Raw genomic sequence first — 21,410 nt, 5'->3', positions numbered from 1 at the left:
GAGATTTGAACTCATTCAAGGAAATTACGTGTTCTTTGACCATTTGTTTATCAATCTCAAACTGCAATCCTGCCCCCTCAACTTCTGCTTCACTTTTTCCAGGGGGGTCATAGACCCACTTTTGGGAGAAGACCGAGGCAAAGTAGGAATTGAGCACTTCAGCCTTTTCTTTGTCATCTGTTATCAATTTGCCATCATTAAGCAGTTGAACCATCATTTCTTTCCTCTGTCTTTTACTACTCACGTATCGGATGGCATAAACTACTCTAGTCTGATCTTATCAGGATGACTTCTGAAACACTTCCGCTTCAGAAGTTTTAAGTTTTACTTAAAATGTAAAACGTTGAACCTCAGTATAGAATAGGTTTTTTTACTTGCTATAGAAAAGTAAATAATGTTTTAAACATGATTTAGAATAGCTGCAATTAAAACACACAACAATATTTACTACCTTGATAAGTAGTTATGAAAGGGATAGAGGGGAAGCAGTACACTCTTAGACAACCCAGAAAGAATTAACCCCATCTAGGGATGGGGTAAGCATTCAAAAACTATTATTTTTTTACAGCCCACATACAGACACAAAGGATACATACAAAGTTGTTTATTAGAACATAAGAAGAGCCATGCTGGATCAGACCAATGGTCCATCTATTCCAGCATTCTGTTCACACACTGGTCAACTAGCTCCCCACAGGAAACCTACAAGCAGGACATGAGCGCAACAGCACCCTCCTACCCATGTTCCCCAGCAACTGGTGTATATAGACATACTACCTCTGATACTGGAAGTAGCATATAGCCATCAGGACTAGTAGCCATTGATAGCTTATTGTTTGATAGTTACTTAAGTGTGGCCTTCTAAAAAGGCAGTGTTTTTATGAGGTTTTGCTTTAACCATGAAACTGTATTGAATGTGGTACAAGCCAGTCATATAACCCCAGCTTTTAACTTTTTCTTTAACTTAATGTGGCAACTTCTATCATATTGCTAGATGCTGCAATGAGTGATGGTAATCTGGAAACCCGTAGTAGTACAACAAATATAGTAGCAAGCCAACATATGCTTATATGTGCACTAGAAGAGCTTGGAAACCTCATACATGGCTTAGGCACTACTGCTGCACCAGTGCTTCAAGATCCTAGTACAGGTAATTGCTCTCCATGATTTTGTTCTCCATGATTGTGTCTGTGTGACTTTGAATCCTTGACTGGTGATATTAAAATTCAAATAAATAAATAAACTCAGAATTGACTACAAGAACTAACACAGGGGACTGTCTTTGTCTTTCCTTTTTTAAGGGTTCATATGACCCCAGTGGAGGATTCTCATAAATTAAGTTTCTCAGGAAATATTCAGAGGATTGTAGGAGATCTGTGGGGAATAGGCTGCTGGGATCGGTTTTCATGATACTTAGGGGAAAAAATGGTATTTTTCAGTTCCATTTTGTGGTTCAACACTCTTTTTTGGCACTATATATAGGTGGTATGCTATTCTGGCTTAGTTAAAATAAGTATTTTCTTTGTATAATCACCATTAACCCCATAATCCTATTTGCATTTACTTGGGAGTGACTGATATTTAAAAATAGTGGGACTTGTTTCTAACTAACCATGGTTAGAACTGGGCTGCACATCTTACAAAGAGGATATTCTTAGAAATGATAGAGAGGAAAGAAACTGGTGGATATCCTGATGTGGCAGAAGCTCTATGCTAAGGGTGAATATTGCAATGGACATATGGAGAAAAAGGTGATAAGTATTCCAGAATTTTGAACCTTTGGAGAAAAACCAGTATGGAGAACAGCAAGAAGAGATGTTGCAAAGCACCTTGGATAGCTCCTTTAGAGTTCTGCCTGGTTTTACTCAAAACCCGGAGCGGATTCACCACCCTACTCACATTGGAGCTACCAGCCTCCACTGGTTGTTGGGACATATTTATTTATTATGACATAATATGTCCTTTTTAGGATTGCTTCATGGTCATATTTCTCAGTACGTTCAGATGTCAATTGTGAATGCATCTCAGTAACTGTTCTCAAAAATTTGCTGTGCTAATTTTTAAAAATCTCTTTGATTTTTCCAGGGGTTCTTGATGCAGTAATCTCCATTATCCTTCATCCCAGCATTTCAGTTCAACTAGCAGCAGCATGGTGTTTACGTTGCATTGCTGTAGCATTGCCCTGCTTCCTCTCTCCACTTCTGGATCGCTGTATTGAGAGACTCACAGCATTGAAATCCTCCCCAGAAGCAGTGACTGGCTATAGCTTTGCTATTGCTGCTTTGTTGGGAGCTGTCAGACAGTGTCCTCTAGGAATTCCACATTGCAAAGGGAAGGTAATTATTATAACTATGTCTCTGGTATTCATTGCTATGTCACAATTGCATTTCTCATTTACCATTTGATATTGCTTCAGGCAACTTGAGTAGTTGAATACTGTACTGTTGTTGTTTTGGCAAGAAGACTACATTAATTTTATGTGTATGTTGCTGTGCTCAGATCTTTTACCCTATCATGTTCTGCAGAGAACAGTTGTGATTTTTGCATGATGAAGAAGATGGTGTTCAGAAGCTTGCATTATTTTAAATAGCTAAGTGGTCTAATTCAACAAATTGTTTCATGTGCCCTGTGAAACACAACCACTAATACTTCATTACCGAGCATGCCACGTTTAATTGTATTTATTTACTCCAGGGAATAGTGGGACAGGATTACCTAGGGCTAAAATACGCATTCTCTATTTTCCAATGCCTGGCTTGGCACACAATGGTGGATATGCTTCTCCTCACCCAAAGAAACAAACAAGAGAGAACCTTGGTTTTTTCCTCAGGTGGGGAGAAGCGTATTCACTGCTGTGTGCCAAGCCAGCTTCTTCGAAACACCTGCCTTGATCATGATGAAATAAGAGCAAACATAGCTGGAAGCTCAGGCACAGTCCTTCCCACTAGAAGGCCAGGGGAAGGCTTGCACTGTGTGGCTGGGGTTCCAACCAGCTATTACCCAAAATTAGGCCAAATTTGTACACATATACACACCTCATATACAAAGGGGGTGCAGAGTAGGAGGCTGCACTTTGTAGATGAAGGTTGTCCTGAAGATAGAATAGTTAAGAAAGTACCTCTCCTTGGTTTTGAGTAACCCGTTCCTGAAACTGAGGTTTGGGACATATTGAATCTCCAGAGTCTCAGCGGGTGAAGGAAAAATAGGTCCATTTTAAAAAAGGGATTGCAGCGAGGCTTTACCTGTGGCAAGGCAAGAACCTAAGCGGCCAGGCTCTGAGGAATCTGGGCAAAAAGTGGCAGAAGAGTCAAAGAACAATGGTGCCTCATGCTCCTCTGGTGGCTCTTCCTGGGTTTGTCCACAGGACTTCGGAGTTTGTCATGCTCTGAAAGGTGTTTGGACTCCTGCCAGCAGTGGGGGAGACCAAGAGACCAAGGTAGTTTTAGTCCTGGCCCAACAACCAGAAATGGAACTGAATGTTAACCCAAAATGGCGCACCGAGTGCTTGATCTTGGAGTTTTATACTCCAAGTATAAAACATTTCAAAAGAGCATCACACTGGACATTACAAAAACATTACACCTGACCCAATGACTATATTATGCATGGAAATATCACTTCAGGGCTGGTATATGTGTGCACAATTACGTTAGCATTCACCTATCATAGTCCTACTGAATATTTACAGTTTTGATTAGATTATTATTGCTAGGTCTGATGTTGTGTATGTGACCTGCAGGGTTATTTCGCACGGTCACTTTGCTGTCGTTTTCCCCAGCTTTGCCTTGGTGCATTTAAATAAGCTTTTCTTAACGTGACCACCTCCATGGTTGCCAACTGCTAACAGTAAATTGAATTGATTAAAGAAACACGTGGTCAGTGAAAGAATTAAAATACTGTTTCTTAGATAAGCATAAAGGGAGAGAGGGAGAGAGAAACCAGCATTACTTTTAATAGTGGAGACTGAATTGAGAGTTAGGAGAAATCCTTTTCTCAAGAACTTTCTGGAAGTTTTAAGAATTCCTTGTTTGTCTCTGAATTTTTAGAAGCTAGTGAAATTATTTTAAAAGATTCAAGCTTCCATAACTTCATCCTGGTTTGTTATTACTTTAATTTTGGCAGATTACCTTAGTTTACCACTTTCCCACAGACATCACAGCTTTGTCGATGGTAGAGAAAAATCTGTGTCTGTGTTGGACAATGGAAGTGAAACCCTTTTAGCTTTGCCAAGGAGGAGATTTTCTTTTAAAATGGCTAATTAGAAGTTCATTCACAGTCCTATTGCCTCTCTGTGACAGAAACAGAGACCCTTCAGGCCAGGGAACTGTGTGTTCTGTAGTACTGTTTTTCATTGCTTCCTCCCTGGATATGGAGTGCGTAACTTGCAAATCTGCTGCATTCCTTGGATGTTGTCTGCTTCTCAATCTCATTTTTTGGAACTGAACAATGACTCTCCGTTAGGTCTAGGATGTGATTACCTGTCCAGTGCTTGTAATGGGTGAGCTACAAGCCTAACTAAGTAGGAGTGATGGATAATAAAATCAGCTGACATATATTTTAATTCAAAGCTATTCCAAACAAAATAGGAGTCTGCCTGTATTTAAGGATCTGCTTCAGCTGTAGAGGCATAAAACAACCATTAAAACAACCTCTTTTGCAATTAAAATTATTTCTATATGCCTTAATACTCCTTCATCTGTACTCATCCCAAGTTCTGATTGGGTATCTTATTAAAAAAACAGATTCCCAAGTTATCTCCTAAGGAACTCTCATTAATCAACCATTCTGGGCCTATTAATCTGCCCCTTATTTATACATACATACTATTTTTAAGGAAATCTATAACTGAAGTCTGGGTGGGTTTCAAGATAAAACCAAGAATAAGCTAAAATACTCACAATTACAATAAAAATATAATAAAAGGCAGCAAATAAAACACAGTTCCCTAGCAAGGAGTGGTCAGACAGAAGCAATAACAATATATACCTACCGACTGCAAAAGGCCAATTCACAGCATCTGAGGAAGTTGAAGTCTAGCCCTTTAAAAGCTTTTTACAGCATATTTGATAGTCATCAAGTTTCCAAAGAGTTCCTTGCTAAAGCAGAATAATATAGCAGAATTTTACCTAAAGAATTCAGATACCACTTTATTCCCTGCCTTTATAGGTTCATGTGGATAAGTGAGAAATCTGTATTTATGCTCATTGGGGGGTGTTACGTACATAGAAGCAATATGTATGCTTCCCTCTGAAAGCGTTGACTTTTGTGTTTTGCATTGGTTAAGATAGTTATGGCTTTTGTTTTACCATAGGTTATCATGATGGTAGCTGAGGATTTATTGCGTTCTGCTTCTCAGAATAGTCGTATTTCAGTACAAAGGATGCAATCTGGCTGGCTTCTGATAGCTGCCCTAATGACGTTGGGTAAGATTATTGACCATCCTGTCTATTTCTTTTCAAGTAAGAAGTAGGATGTATAGGGCAGTATTCAATGCTGCCTGTGCACCAGTGGGGACTTCCTAGAACCATCCCATAAATGACCCAAAAACTGGCAGAAGAGAACTGGCAGAAGAGAAATGTGCTATTCTGTTCCATTCCAGGAACAAATATTGCAGCTCATTTTCAGAGTTGCTCATTTCAGCGCTAGCTTCTTGTTGCACTGGCGGTAGGTCCTGCTGGCACAACGTATCCAGCAATAGTGCAGCAGCATTGAATATAGCCCTCAGTCTTGATTTTGATGGTATGATAAGTTTCCCGCACCCTAGAGAAAGAGCAACACAACAACAGCAAAAACTGGGAATTTTAACTGGCTATGTGCCCCTCCAGATTGTTTCAGAAAGATTTTTGTATGATAGTCCCAGAATTATTTTGTCTGTCCTTAGGTCTCTAGCGTTCCCAAAAAGAAACCAGAAACATGCCAACCTTTGGGGGAGTTTTTGCTGGAACTGGGAAAATTCTTGGTCTCTTTGGACCCACTCGTAGCATGCATGGCAAGGCTGCTGATCATTAGCTATGAGCTCTTTGTGCCCATCAGCAACTCTGAGCTGCAGTCTTTTGGGCAGTTAATAGGCTGGGAGCTTGCATAGATGCTGACATTGTCGTTCATACTATTCATACGAGAATGTTTCCAATCTTAAAAATGATAGGTCCTGCAGTTGTCCAGCACCATCTCCCAAGAATGCTGTTACTGTGGAAATGTGCGTTCCCAATATCTCCTAAAGATTTAGAAACTGAGAAGAGCCGGGGTGATTCATTTACATGGCAAGTTACACTGGAAAGTCGTGCAGGTGCTCTCTGTGGTAGGTGGAATTTATCATGGCTATTTCTTACTCTCTCCCTTCTTTTTAAAATTTCAGAAGATTAATAGTTAAAGTTCTTGGGCAGTATCCGGTTGAAAGCTTGGGCTAATGAAAATTACATTTCACTAGTGTAAGGGACCTCTAGCACAATGCCAATAGCACTAGTTGGTATGATGGGTTTCCTGAAAACCCCATCACACCAGCTAAAGCTATTGGGCACTGTGCTAGCTAGCGGTCCATCCGATGGGATACTGCCCTTTATTATTTTGTGTTTAATCTCCACAATATGTAATATTGACTGGGTTCGGACAACACGATAGTCAAGGTGGGTTAAATAGTCAACGGTTGACTATTGTGTCGTCTGTTGGGACTTTTTCACAACACAGCTAAAATAACCAACACAAATAACCAACACTGCAAAGTTGTCTATTTGAACAACCATTGGTTATCATGTCATGTACCATTGACTATTTCATCACACACAGTTATTTTCAGCAACTACAAAGTCCCCTGGCAAGAGTAGCTAAAGCAGTGGCTGCCACTCTAGTCCAGCCAGCAGAACTTGCAGTGGCTGATGGGATACAAGCGGGAGCACTGAGGGGGAGACAGAGGGCAGGGAATGTGTCAATCCAACACACTGTTGACTAAAAGTCAACTTGTTGCTAGCCTTAAGCCACACCATGGTTGTTTATAATCATGTGTGGAGAGTACACCTTGATAATCAACTGTGGGGTTGTCTATTAACCCATCATTGACTATTGTGTTGTCCGAATGCAGCCAATGTGTTTGCGTTAATAATTATGATCTATCTAATACTGATGTATGCTTCACACACACACACGCATATATATATATATATATGATATATTGAAATTATTCCAATAATTGTATGGCAGTTATGTTTTCTCTTAGATTTGTCCTTTTATATTTCACTAGTACTTGTTGCTTAAAAGGAGAATTAATCTCAGTTTCAGAGTCAAAGGTGTGATGAGATAGATTAAAAAGTATGGAATTAAAATAAAAATTGCCTTGGATAATAAGGGCAAAGATAGGTATTAATTCAGTGGACATGGCTGAACATAATTATGTTGGGCTTTCTGGAACTTGGTTTATATCATTTAATCATTGTCTTGATCCTAAGCTGTGTGTTTTAATAGCATTTGAGAAAATTAGCGCAATTGATGTTGCACAACCATTGGTTTCCACTTGTGCAACATAAATAGCCCTAGCAGCTGGTTTCTTCCCAATGAGGTCACAATGAAGTAGTAGCAGGGAACATGTTAAATGTTAAACATGCCAAAGGCCTTCTGTAAGGACCCTGCATTGCAGTTGGGAAATGGCAATGCCAGGGTCCTTACAGAAGGCCTTTGACTCAATTCATTCTTTCTTCATCATTGGTGCCCAGAATCTAATTCTTCCCCAGGCAATATTTGTAGTTTACCAAGTTGTGCATATAAGATGTTGTTTTCTGCTACATTACAAGTTGGCATGTGACAGGTAGCAGAATTATCACAATAATATGTTTTCAATAGGGCAATGTTTAATTATTCCTCTTAAGGAAAAAATATGCTGAAAATCAGCATTTGGATGGATTTCTCAGTTCTGTTTTTAATGTTAGATATGTGTTACAAAAACTTAACTAGAACATTTTTAAGTTCCATGACTTCTGGTTCTGTGATATAAACTTGAAAAGGACTTGTTATTATATTCAGTAGCCAAAGAGTGGAGTTCTCTATCCCCTACTTCCCTACTTATAACTGAAACATAGAAAAGCTGGCCTTAACGTTCCATAATAAAATAACAAGAATTCTGTAATAAAATAGAATCTATCTTCTCAATAGATAATAACATTCTTCTCTCATTAATCCTTTTTCTGTCGGTGATATGTTTTGTTAGATATGTAAAACAATTCTATTGTGATATCTATAGGCATGTCTATAATTGTTATAAAAAAAGTAGTTCAATTTGTTATAATCAGTTTACTTTATTCCCAGCTATCAAAAGCTTTATTCTCTATTGTGGGGGACTGCTTACAGATGAAGTTATTCAAAGATTGCTTCCTCCCCTCCCATGTGCTGTTGATTTACTGACACAGTAAGTATTGCAAACCACCCCCACAAAACTGGTTTGCTAACGATGATAAGCAATACTTCCTTAATTCTAACATTTTAATAGAAAACATTAACCGTGATGTCACAGTAAAAAAATAAAACATTGAATATTTCTCTGGTTTCTTATGCAAATATAAGCCAACCTTTAAAGTATTGATTTGTGTGTGTGTATACTTTGGCAATCCAGGTTGACATTTTATGCATGCAGGTAAAAAGGATTGTTTGAAAATTCATAAGGCAGTTATTCATACATTGCAAGATTATTCCCAATACAGAAACTGGTAAATGTGACCATCCATCCATTTTTGAAATGGCTTCCTCATTAGAGAAAACATTACTTCGTTCCTCCTTTTTAAAGGTTTATCTGTGTCAGTTTTTTTTTTTATTCTTACATTGTTGTATAGGAATGACATTTAAGAATAAGGTTAACAAGTGGGACCTGCAATAAAAAGGTGTAGTGTATCCTAACCTCCGAGCAAGAGTGCTCCTGTTAGGAGTTCCTGCATGCCAGCCATGCCCTCCTCCAGATACTACAAGGAGCTCAAAGAGGGCAGTTCATTCCTCCTACCTTTTCTGTTTTCGGTTCAATATTCTATGGCTGCTGAGCACTCTCAGTCCTCATTGCGCTGTTTTGGTGGTGCTGAGTCCTCTTGAGCATGCTGGTACCTTCCTCTTGTTTCTCACTGGTCCCATTTTGGCTCCAATTTGGTCCTCATGAACCATTTGTATTAAGGATTAGAGGAAGTGATGTGTTAAGAATGAATATAAATATCTACTGCCATGCAGTGGCTTAGAATTTTGCAACTTTCCAGGTAGTGTATTTCAGATAAAGTAGAAAGCAAACTAGTAGCTGAAATTTATTGGAAATAATTTTTCTTCTGACTTAATTGATATGTGCTTTCATGTTTTTCAAGGCTTACTTCACTAAATAAAACTTATGGCAATCCTTTAAAACCATCATCAGTGACATACAGGAAAAGACTTTATGAGTTGCTTACTTTGTTGCCTCCCAAGACCTATGAAGGTATGTATTTTCTCAAGCGACACCTCCCTGAGATACCTTCAAAGGTTTCCTTCTTGCCCTTTTGGTTTCATTGACAAATTGACAAACAAGTCTTATTTTCATACAAAATATATTCATATTAGTGAAACTGTCCAAAACATGGCATATTGTCCAAGCCAGAATTTTATTTGAGAGGGCTGCTCCTAAACAGAGCAAAAATTCAGGTGAACCCTTTATATAATGTCTTGATGGGCAAGGTTGTTGTCCACAGAAAGCGTGGTTTACCTGAGTGAAATTTAAGCCTTATAAAGGCAGAGTATCAAGGGATGGGAAATGAGATGTGGCTTGCCTGATCTGGTGGCTTTTGCACCTTAATTCAAACATGACACCAAACCATGGTTTGCACTCATTGTAATTCAGAAGCTGAACTACAATTTGAGCTTCAAAATATACAGATGAGCTGTATATTTGGAGAGCTACTCATCTGCTTTCATTTCCAATGTACTCAGTACTCCTGTCTGTGAATGTAGTGGTCTGTGCTAGCGGAGCAGTTGCTATAACAACTGGCTGTCACTTAGACATCATACCAAACTGTAGTTTATCTTCCTTTGTCATGGCTTAGTGCAGGGGTGGGCAACGTCCAGTACTGGTAGGCCACATTTGCCCCCCTGGAGCTCTGTGGGGACCACACCCCTCCCACACCACTGGCAGAAGTTGCCATTGCTAAAATCCCAGTGGCTGTCAGGAGCCCCATTCTGCAGGGAAACAGGGCATGTGAAGTGAGCCATCCCCGCACAACCTGTTCTCAGCAGAAACAGCAATTCTGCTGGGAAACGAGATGTGCAGGGTGTGCGTGCCCTGTTTCCAAGCAGAATCGCACTCGTGACAGCCTGCCAAATAGCTGTTTGGTGGGCTGCCAGGAGCCCGATTCCGCTGGGATTTTGGAAGTGGCAGCAATGGCAGCAGCAGCAGGGACTGGTGTTTGTGTGTGGGTGTGAGGAAACAGCCACAGCAGGCTGCACATAGCCTGCAGTCCACATGTAATACAGCTCTGGTTTAGTGTGGTGTCTGAACTGATCAAGGTTGTTTAAACTCTAACATAATTTTTTAAAAAAAGTTTTTGAGCTGTTTTGCATTAATAACGTCACTGACATAGATTTCATTCAAGCTTGGAGGCTTGAGTAGAAGCCGTTCTGTCTAACAAAGCTAGTTTATGATCTGTTTCTAAGATTTGCTACAATAACATACCTGTGGGCATTGTGTTGGCGCTGCATACACTAGCACAGTGTTTTGAATGAGAGGCCAGAATATTACATTTTTATGATTATGCTGTACTCTTCTCTGTAATATTTTTCTTCCCTGCATTTTTAGAAATGTAAAGTTATTCTTCCTCTTTTAATTTGAGATTCAGTATGGAATCACTAAGCTAGTTTCACGTTTCCTTACATAAAGTCTTAAATCCAGCAAGAAAATATAAGAGAAATTAAATTGCAACTCATTATGTTTCACTTCTAAATTGACCCTACTGGGTTTGCGTTACTCTAAGCCTGGAATATGTCACGTGGGGAGGGGTTCCTGTGAGAACATGCTTATCTCTTGTCAGACTTGCATCATTTCAAGCTGGCTTAAGTTGAATCTTGACCACCAGCAGCCAGGCCATACCATGAATCTTCTCAGGGTTCTTTAGACCACCTCTTATTCTAGCCACCTTTCTGCCTCTAGTTTTTGCTGCTGCAGATTTCTATGATACTGCTTCAAGCAGTTGGAAATATTTCTTCCAAAAGAGGAAGGGGTTAATTGTATCCTGCTTTGGCACTATGCTGTGGAACCATTTCAGACCACTTGAGCTCTTTTTTTCTTTTCTTTTTTTTGCTTCTGTATCAGGTCCTGATCACAGTGAACCATGTCTTTCTTCAAATTCTACCTCACATGAAGGCATATATGAGTTGGACAGCTGATGGCATAATCAGAAAGGCTAATGCTAAAAACTGATGCCAGTCTGGGGGATTTAGAACTACTTTGCAGTTGCATATAGTGCAGGGCAGGTGGCCACTGGAGGAGTCAGAACTAATATCAATCTTCTAGAGTTGCTGCTGCACATTTAACACTCACCTCCAAGAATTTGCAGATTAGAGGACTGAACATTCTGTATTAAGGAAACAGGGAAGTGGACTCTGCAGCTCTCATGGGTTGCAAGAGGACAGCTCATCTTCTGATTACCTAGGTAGAGTCACATCTGCTGTCTATAGCTGTGATTGATATCAAGGGCATTGACAGATGGGAGGCTGCCTGCTGATGTAGGCAGAGGATGAATTCAGTGAATAGTCTCTCAGTTAGAAGGTCTTCAGCTTCATTGCTCAGACTTTTTGGGAAGCCAGTGACGGACCTTTTTCGCTTCTGGTCATAGTAGAAGACAGAGTGATTCATCGGTAGGGTCCACTAGCTTTGGTGGTTGATGTGCTGTCTCCAAAAAGGCCACGAGTTCTATCATAAACCTTTCCACTTCTCATGCTCCTGAGCAAGGTGCTTCTCAAGATTGCAGCCGTAAAGACACAAAGCATTCTAGTTTTAACGAACTCCAACTACCTGACAACTATGATCCTGAAGTTGTTAGTTCAGCTTGAAGCTAGCAAATATAGAGTATGGAATTGAGGATATATAGACATTTATTTTGAAGGGTACTTGTGTGTTTAATATAGCTGAGCTTATCCTCTTACAAAGCAGTAAAGAAGAGCAAAGAAGTATCTTTCATTAAATTGTATTGTTGTTAAATAGTCATAGAATCATAGAATCATAAAATAGCAGAGTTGGAAGGGGCCTACAAGGCCATCGAGTCCAACCCCCTGCTCAATGCAGGAATCCACCCTAAAGCATCCCTGACAGATGGTTGTCCAGCTGCCTCTTGAAGGCCTCTAGTGTGGGAGAGCCCACAACCTCCCTAGGTAACCGATTCCACCGTCGCACTGCTCTAACAGTCAGGAAGTTTTTCCTGATGTCCAGCTGGAATCTGGCTTCCTTTAACTTGAGCCCGTTATTCCGTGTCCTGCACTCTGGGAGGATGTCGTTTCTTCCTATATAATATTGCCAGGATTCAACCATTTTTGTCTGTCTCTTCTGCCAAGACTCTCGTTCACGCACTGGTTATCTCTCGGCTGGACTACTGCAACCTTCTTCTCTCTGGCCTTCCTTCGTCTCACATCAGTCCGATGGTCTCTGTCCACCACTCTGCCGCTAAGATCATCTTCCTGGCCCGCACTCTAACCATGTCACTCCACTTCTGAAATCTCTTCATTGGCTTCCAATTCACTCCAGAATCCAATATAAACTTCTCCTGCTGACCTTCAAAGCTCTTCACGGTCTAGCTCCTGCCTATCTCTCCTCTCTCATCTCACACTATCGCCCCGCTCGGGCTCTCCGCTCCTCTGATGCCATGCTTCTCGCCTGCCCAAGGACCTCCACTTCCCTTACTCGGCTTCGTCCTTTTTCTTCTGCTGCCCCTTACGCCTGGAACGCTCTTCCAGAACACTTGAGAACTACAAACTCAATCACTGCTTTTAAAACTCAGCTAAAAACTTTTCTTTTCCCTATAGCCTTCAAATATTGAGTTTGTTCTGACTCTATACTGTTAGCTTCACCCTACCCGGTCCTGTTTACACTTCCCTGTGCCTGTTTGCATTCTCCTTCCCTCTTTATTGTTTACTACAACTTATTAGATTGTAAGCCTATGCGGCAGGGTCTTGCTATTTACTGTGTTATCTGTACAGCACCATGTACACTGATGGTGCTATATAAATAAATAATAATAATAATAATAATAAGATCCTGGCCCTCCTCTGTGTGACAACCTTTTAAGTATTTGAAGAGTGCTATCATGTCTCCCCTCAATCTTCTCTTCTCCAGGCTAAACATGCCCAGCTCTTTCAGTCTCTCTTCATAGGGCTTTGTTTCTAGACCTCTGATCATCCTGGTTGCCCTCTTCTGAACACGCTCCAGTGTTTCTGTTTAGCGCTTTTCTGTTTCTAAACAGAAACAGTGTTTCTGTTTAGCGCATTAATTTGTGATATTGGTGGGTATGACAGTTTTGGAGGTGGGGGTAAATTGCATTTATTCCTGTGCCTGTGCTGTCCTGTAACCTCATTGACTATGATACTCTAAATTGTGGGCGTTTTAAAAATTGTTTATCACATTTTTGCGACTCAAAATCTTTAATGTGAGAATTTTACCGATATTATGTTTTGCATATCTCTTTTGTTTAAATTGTTCAGTTTTATAGTCTGCCAACAAGCACATTTATCAAAAATTCCAGAAGCCATTTCTTCTCCTTAATCACCTTGAAAATAATGTATTTGGATACCAACTATGTATAAAAGTAGTTTTCTTCTACCTCCAAAATTTACAGGAAGCTTCTCTGCTGTCCTTAAAGAACTAGTGCTTGATTTGACTCAACCCGATAACCAGATGGCAGCCTCTGCTGCTTATCTTCCATCTCTCTCTCACCCAAATGATCTTGCCTTACTTGGTCCCCTACTGCAGGAGACAGAGCAGAGATTTATTGAAGAGCAGGTATTTACTTATAATTTAGCAGTTACATATACATTTGGAGAAGAAAGGCTGATGTCCTGTGATAACAATTGCATTTCTCCTATCATTGCAGCTGCTCTTAGTTAACAGTATAGCTGGTGGAAGCCTGGAGTATGATCCACATTCAGTTTATGAGAGAACTGCAGAAGGTGATTCAGTGCCGAAGCCCTTACCTCCAATATTATCCATTATCAGTGCAGCAACCCGTCTCTTTGGAGTCGTATTCTCCCATGTTGCAGAGTCCCAAAGGTAAAACAATAATGATAGAGAATAAGCTTTCTGCTTTAAATTAATTACACTGATGTGGAAAAATTAATTACCAAGAATTAGCATTTTATCTGACCATTCTCTAACAAACTTCTGGCACATGAGCTAAAACATATTAAAGGCTATGTCTGTTTTACTTACCATATGAAATGCTATAGAATGCTGTAGGAAGATTATTTACCCTTTAGGATGGTATTTATGTATGTATAATTGTTCTTTTTTCAGATTACCATAATTTATTGTTAGGTGGCAATAATTGTACCTGCAGAACACACAATATGCCTGTCAATGCATAATATATAAAGGATACTTGAGTTGCATAATGCATAAAAATGCGCTTTTCCAACCTTTGTCAAGAAAGCAAAATACAGAACTTGAAACTGAAATGTGCTGTACAGTTTTTACTGCATTTATCTTCACAACTGCAGTAACATTACTGGTGTTCCCAAATTAGAGATTAGAAAGTGAGACTGTTAGTCTTTACCCACATTCAGCATAGTAGGATTATAAATTGGGTCTCCCACTGAGACATCTCCTTGGTTGTTCTGCTTCCTTCCAGCTGGAAATTCCTATAAGAATCTAAGAAGATCCCTGCTGTATTAGACCCAGCTAGATGCTTTTGAGGATCCTACAGCAGGGCATGAAGCAAGAGCTTCTGCCACTGTTCCACAGCTGGTGCTAATTTCATATATTTATATATAGGCGCACAAACACACATCTTGTACTTTCTTAAAGCTTTGTGTGTTTTTCCCAACCTGTCATTTTCTTGACACAGTCTCATATATTTCCTTCCCTAACTCAGATATACAGGCTCCTGTGAAACCAATCTAAGGTGGAGCTACAAATGGCATTTGTACACTTGGCATTAAGGATTGCTGATTGAATATTTGATACCTCCTGGGAGTTAAAAAAAAAACAAAAACCCAGAAAAAATACTTTCTAAATACTTGGACCATTTCATCCTTTGATTAAGTATGGAAATATCCTGAAAAAGAACTTGAGATTTAAGTTGATTCTCACTCTCTGGCAGTGTGAAAAAAAAGCAAACAGTGAGAGGTGATCGCAATCTGTACGGAAGGTCATTTCAGACTCTGAAATACTTAATCAATGACACTGCTTCCATGAGAAGAGATAAATGTAAATTCTCCCAAATTATCTGTTGTCACATTGCCATTTAAGATCCTCAGGCCCATACATCTGGAAAGATGCATAAAGCAAGCCCCAGCGTAATTAATGCTACTTTCCTTAGACTATATAATAAAAGCAGTATTTTACACATGTTTCCATTATAGAGAAGAGAGAGGGGAAATTCTCCCTCAGGCACATATCCCCTTTCCTGTCATGGCAGTTCCAATATTTCATTTATTATATTTCTATACTGTCCCATAGCACATGCACAAACACTTCCTAGGTGGTGTTTTGGATCACTTTCTAAAAGTATAATAAAATAAAATACATTCCAATGCTTACTTAAAATAATAAAAGTACATAAAATATTAAAATATAAAAAGAGAGAAAAAACAAGTATACTAGAGAGAAAGGTATAAAGGGTGACCAATGGGGGAAAATATGAAGAGCACAAGGTTTTCCAAATGCTTTTCCAACTGGAAAAAATTGGAAGGACTGAGTTTGACACTAGGAGACTTGCCACACCAAAAGCACCATTTCGTGTTCATCAAATTGACCTCTGATAATAGGGTAAGAGAGAGATAGAATGGCATAATCTGATTTCCTCTCCCATTTTTGTGTCTTTAAGGCTGCAGGTATTAGAACAGTTATTGACTTCAATAAAACAGATGAAAGGATCACGACAGCAGATAGTGCAACAAAACATTATATCAGCATTTTCTAATGTTTTGAAGGTAAGAGTCTCCCGCTCCCTTTATTATAAAAACTAATTCTTTGGCCCCAAACTGATGATACTCATCTTAAACAGGTAGTGCAGTTTCTGTGAATTTAGAAAATTAAGTACTCCCTCTGAGAGATATCACCTTGAAAATTAATCAAAAATTTTATTTGAATTCAAATTCATTCTCTTTATCATTATCCATCTACCAGGAAGAAATTATAGTTTGAATAGGCATTAGATAAATGCAACTAAAAATATGAGTTTTTGTTGCTTTCTCTTACTTCCTAAAGATGACCTTCTTCCCCTTTCCATCTAGAAAGGGGAGGAGCCATCACACATGGAGTTAGTGGGCGCTGGGTGGAATGGCAGTGCAGGAAAGGTATGGCAATTGAGGAGAAAATGATTTCATGGGTACCATCTCTTCAGCCCATAAAAATGCACTGCATGAACATAGAAACAATCTGGGATAATGTGGGACCCCACTTTTTACTATTGTTTAGAAAGTCTAAGGGAAGTAATGCTTGTATGGCTGCAGGAATCCTGTAATGGCAACATAATCCTTCTCATGCATCTAGAGTCAAGGGGGGAATTATGCTGCTATATGGGCAATCTGCCTCTGATTTCAACTGCCTCATGATGTTTGAAGAAAGTTTTTCTCTCCAGCCATAAGATATTCATGCACATAGAGATGGGTTATATTTTGTTATCAGCTATAAGGGATTCAATTTAGCAGTGAAGAATGGTGAAATATCTATAGGTAGCATTCATGTTAACCCTGTAAAATATAAGCAGTATATTAAGTTGTATTTAGTATGATACTTACGTGGAGTTCAGTAACTAAAATAATGTTGCCTATTTTAACGTCGTCGTCATTATCATTATTATTATTGTTATTATTTTGGTTCTAGCACTTGGCCAGCTGCAAGGGCAATTTAGGTTCTGAAGAAATCCGTACCTGTGCCCTAACCTTAGTGATGAGTGCCTTGGAAAGTAGCAACCCACTTTTAAGGTGTTCTGCTGCAGAATCTCTAGCCAGACTTGCACAGGTAGTTGCTGACAGTACCTTCACTGCTGTGTTGGCACAAATTAGCTTTGACAAGTAAGTCATTTCTCATAATATGGTTTTATTATGTTACGTTGTTCCTGCTTAGAATATAGTTATTTTTTCTTCTCAAAGGTTTGTGCTTACTTAGACAGGAATCCGATATCTCAAGTCCCTTTCTCTAACAAACAGCAGTCATTTAAGAAGTTCCTGATTTTATGGGCAAGTCTGAATTGCATTTCCTAGGAGCAATGGAACATGTATTTGCTTCAAGTTTGTTGGAACCACCTCTGTTAGCACTTGAATCCATTCATAATGTATTTTTACATACATATGGATAATGCATTTCCCCCTTTCTTTTGCAGTAAAAATATTAGGGAGCAGATCAGTCAGCTAATGAGAGTATATCAAACAATACGGTCTAATCTGTCTAACAATCTAATCTGTTCTTCCTTTGGGGGGACGGTGGAATTATGGCTGCAACAATCCTTAACACATTTACTAGGAAGCAAGCCCCATTGAACACAGTAGGATTTAATTCTGAATAAACATGCATAGGATTGAATGCTTGGTGTCCTAAAGCCCAGCATAATTTCACATCTACCTTTCAGCCCTTCAGTACAAAGAAATTGAAGTTCAGCAAGTGGCATGCTGTTGGCCTACTTTTCTTTATTACCTATTTAGTGGTCACGTGTAGAAACTCCATGTGAGTATTGGAATATGCACTGAGTTCTGGATGAGGTGCATGAAATCAATTCAAATGTTCTGGCTGCATCAATAAAAACCGAAGAGATCTAACAAACATAACTCTACTTGTCAAAGCTCACCATGATAATTGCAGAGACAATAGTTGTATTGTTGTTTTCACCATTTCTTATTGAGGATAGGGGCAGAAATGTAGTGTCACTGCTTCCCACTCTCCCCCCCCTCCTACTTTTTTCCTTCTTCATTATCTTTAAGGCCTAAGGGTTTAGGGCACCACTTTTTGGTTCTGTTTAGATGATTTCATTGTAACAATCTCCATTCTGATCAGTTTTGTTTTAAAAATCTTACAATTCTTAGGCTAAGATCTGCTAGAGATGTGATATCAAGAACAGGACATTCTTTGGCTCTGGGATCTCTCTATAGATACCTAGGTGGAATTGGCTCTACTCAGCACCTGAATGCATGTGTTGGAATACTTTATACGTTATCTCAAGACAGCACTTCACCTGAAGTACAGGTATGTATTGGATTCTCTTTTTTTGCAAGTGGCCTTTGGGTGAAAAGGAGCCTAAAAACGTTCTTTAAAAAGTTTTATCTCATTTGAATGTGTTTACTTCATTTACAAAATGACAATTGACATAAGTATGTCTACACTTCAAAAATAATCCTTGAGGTTTTAACATATTTTTATTGATGTTTATATTGTATTGAATTTGTAGAAATGAAATCTCATCATGAACAGTGCATGAATCTGGCAGAAAGGGGCTCCGTTGCAACATGCAGGGTGGCTGTTCAAAGTCTCCTGTGCACTATCCTTGCCTCCATGCAGTTCTGCTGGTTCTTCATCGTGGTCTCTATGCATCACACATATGGGCTCTGCGCCTGCGCTGAGACCTAGATCGGAACCTCCAATAGCTAAGCGACACGCTTTTGGGCGGGAACCCCTCCCCCACGCCACTGCGCATGTACCGTGGGTTCCCGCCCTTATCTCAGTTTTTTTCCGTCCGCCATCGTGCTAGACGCTAGTTTCTATACCTCCAAAAAAAAAAAAAAAACTATTTCAACCTCTTCTACTTAGTACTTTATTACTTTATTATACTTACCTTTTCTTCTTCTATCTTTTCTCCTAAAAAAAAAAAAAAAAAAAAAAAAAAAAATTTAGTTAGTAGATATAGTACAAACTTTCAACGCTTCGGCTGAGGCGAATGGCAGTGAAGGCCCCATTTCGTAAATGCGTGTCCTGTGGGGCTAAACTCCCGCCTACGGACGGGCATTCTTTGTGTGTACTCTGCTTAGGAGAGAGCCACAAAGTTCAATCGTGCCACCACTGTATGGCGTTCACAAAGCAGACGCGCAAAAATAGAGCAGACAGACTTCGCTCTATCCTGTGGGAGAAGGCGCTTCGAGCTACCGAGCCAAAGAAGGCCAAAATGGACAAACCACCTACAAAAACCTCCGATACTGAACTTGAAATATCCTCGTTCGTAGTAGGAGATGAGACCGTGGCGCACTATAGGGCTGAGATACCCCTCACGCCAGGACGGTCGCTAGCGAGCTCCGCGGCTAAAAAACTTTCAATAAAAGCCCGGACTCCTAGATCCTCCGAAATGGAGAAGAAGAAGAAAAAGAAGAAAAGGCTGGAAAAGTCCTCACCGAGGCATTCTGGAAAATCAAAATCCAGCAGTACCGTGCCGACCTCGCTACCGACAGCGACGGCAACTTCTTCGGTACCGAACCAGCCATCGATACCGTCTATGGTATCGACACCCGCTAGGAAAAGACAACATGAACCCCCGAGCCTTTCAGAGGGGGAAATCAGAGATTCGGCCTCAGTGGCCTCAACACGAGACCCGGCACGCCCCACAACAGTAGATGAGGCAGCCGAAGTGCCTAGACTTGGAACCCCTAGACCTGTTCCAGTGGAAGTGCAGCAGTCTCCTAGGCCGGATTGGGATCGATCTTCCCAAGTTGCTTACTATAGACCTGAAAATAGGTACTATGATTGGGAAGGCTATCGGCCACACGACTACCTTCCCGAGGGAAGGAGGCTACAATACCCTCCGGAAGCATATTTTGCTTATCCGCCGCCTCCAACAAGGGTCTGTCGAATGCCGGTGGCTCCTCCGTTGTCTCACCATTCATCGCCGGCATCGACCCTTCGACGTCGAGCCGATGCGTCTCCGCATCGACCAGCACCACAACAAGATCAAGCGCTGCAGCCTATTCAACAGCAAATTGAGGCGCCCTCTTCACCAGACAATGACTACCCTTCGGACTCGGAATCTGCTCTCTCTATCGCTCCATCAATCCCATCACCAGAAGACGCGGTCTACTCAACTGACCCAGCTTCACCGTCTGATGACTCTGGAAGATTTGCTGAACACGTCCTAAGAATGGCTCAATCCCTAGGTTTAGATATTCAAAAACCAGAAGATCAGGTGCAAGACAAGATCTATGATGTCTTCCATACCGAAGATAATACACCGGTAGCCATCCCATTGCCTCAAACGTTAATACAAACTGCCCAGCTAGCATGGAAGACTCCTACATCTAATCAGCCTAATTCTAGGAAATTAGAATCTATGTACAGAATTCAAGACAAGGACGCGGGTTTTCTATTACAACACCCAAAACCCAACTCCATAGTTGTGGAATCGGCACAAGGCCGATCACAAAGAACCCACTCGGCACCTACCGACAAAGAGGGCAGGAAGCTCGATGTAACTGGGAGGAAAATCTATTCTTCCTCATCACTTGGCATCAGAGCAGCCACTTATGAGGCAACAATGGCCCGGTATCAACTATTTCTTTGGCAGAAGATAGGGTCACTGTGTGATCACCTTCCAGAAGATAAGAGGGAATTAGCCAGGGTATTTCAATCTGAAGCTACTGCCATAGCCAGGCAGCAACTGTCCACAGCGAGACACCAGACGGATTGCCATTCCAAGGCTATGATGGGCGCCGTAGCCTTAAGAAGACACGCTTGGCTCAGATCTGCTAATTTAACAACGGAGACTAAAACCAGAATTGAAAGCCTACCCTTTGACGGGGAAGGACTTTTCAACTCCAAGACGGACGAGGCACTAGATACCATCTATAAGGCCCGTACGACAGCTAGAAGGATGGGTTTCAATGCACCATCCCAACAATACAAACCGCGTCGTTGGACAAAACCACCTGCCCAACAATACCAAAACAGGCCATTTTATCAGCCCCATCCTAGGCAACAACAACAGCAGTTGCAGAAGAAGAGGCCCTTCCAGAGTCGATTCCAGGGAGATAAACGTCAACCTGACTTTAGCAAAAAACAGCGGGTTTGACTCCTGTGCCCCAAATCTACCACCATTTTTGAACCGCCTAGCACCCCATTTCCATCAGTGGGAGTTAATAACAACCGACTCCTGGGTGCTCACTATCATCAAGCAGGGCTACGCCATCGAATTCGATGTCCTTCCTCCTCCTTCGGGACCGAAAGTAACAGCACCGTCCGCACCTCTTCTCCTAGAAGTCCAAACCCTACTATCGAAGGGAGCTATCTCCCCGGTGCCACCGCA

At 40.6% G+C, this 21,410-nt stretch overlaps 1 protein-coding gene across 3 annotated transcripts in view; it reads left to right on the top strand.

Moving 5' to 3' along the window:
• HEATR5A (HEAT repeat containing 5A) overlaps positions 1–21,410 on the top strand; it is a 75,639-nt gene that overhangs the window by 21,557 nt on the left and 32,672 nt on the right. For all 3 annotated transcript variants that reach the window (XM_063117786.1, XM_063117783.1, XM_063117784.1), the window contains 11 exons: positions 995–1,150; positions 2,086–2,336; positions 5,312–5,423; positions 6,146–6,298; positions 8,293–8,392; positions 9,324–9,433; positions 13,812–13,975; positions 14,067–14,242; positions 16,017–16,122; positions 17,018–17,208; positions 18,214–18,373. In XM_063117786.1, the coding sequence (XP_062973856.1) occupies positions 995–1,150; positions 2,086–2,336; positions 5,312–5,423; positions 6,146–6,298; positions 8,293–8,392; positions 9,324–9,433; positions 13,812–13,975; positions 14,067–14,242; positions 16,017–16,122; positions 17,018–17,208; positions 18,214–18,373 (1,679 nt within the window). The remainder of the gene's footprint in view (positions 1–994; positions 1,151–2,085; positions 2,337–5,311; positions 5,424–6,145; positions 6,299–8,292; positions 8,393–9,323; positions 9,434–13,811; positions 13,976–14,066; positions 14,243–16,016; positions 16,123–17,017; positions 17,209–18,213; positions 18,374–21,410) is intronic.

Source organism: Elgaria multicarinata, chromosome 2 (assembly GCF_023053635.1).
Source record: "Elgaria multicarinata webbii isolate HBS135686 ecotype San Diego chromosome 2, rElgMul1.1.pri, whole genome shotgun sequence".
NCBI classification, from domain to species: domain Eukaryota; kingdom Metazoa; phylum Chordata; class Lepidosauria; order Squamata; family Anguidae; genus Elgaria; species Elgaria multicarinata.
The sequence above is the reverse complement of the archived record's forward strand: the minus strand, read 5'-3'. Positions and strand labels throughout refer to the sequence as shown.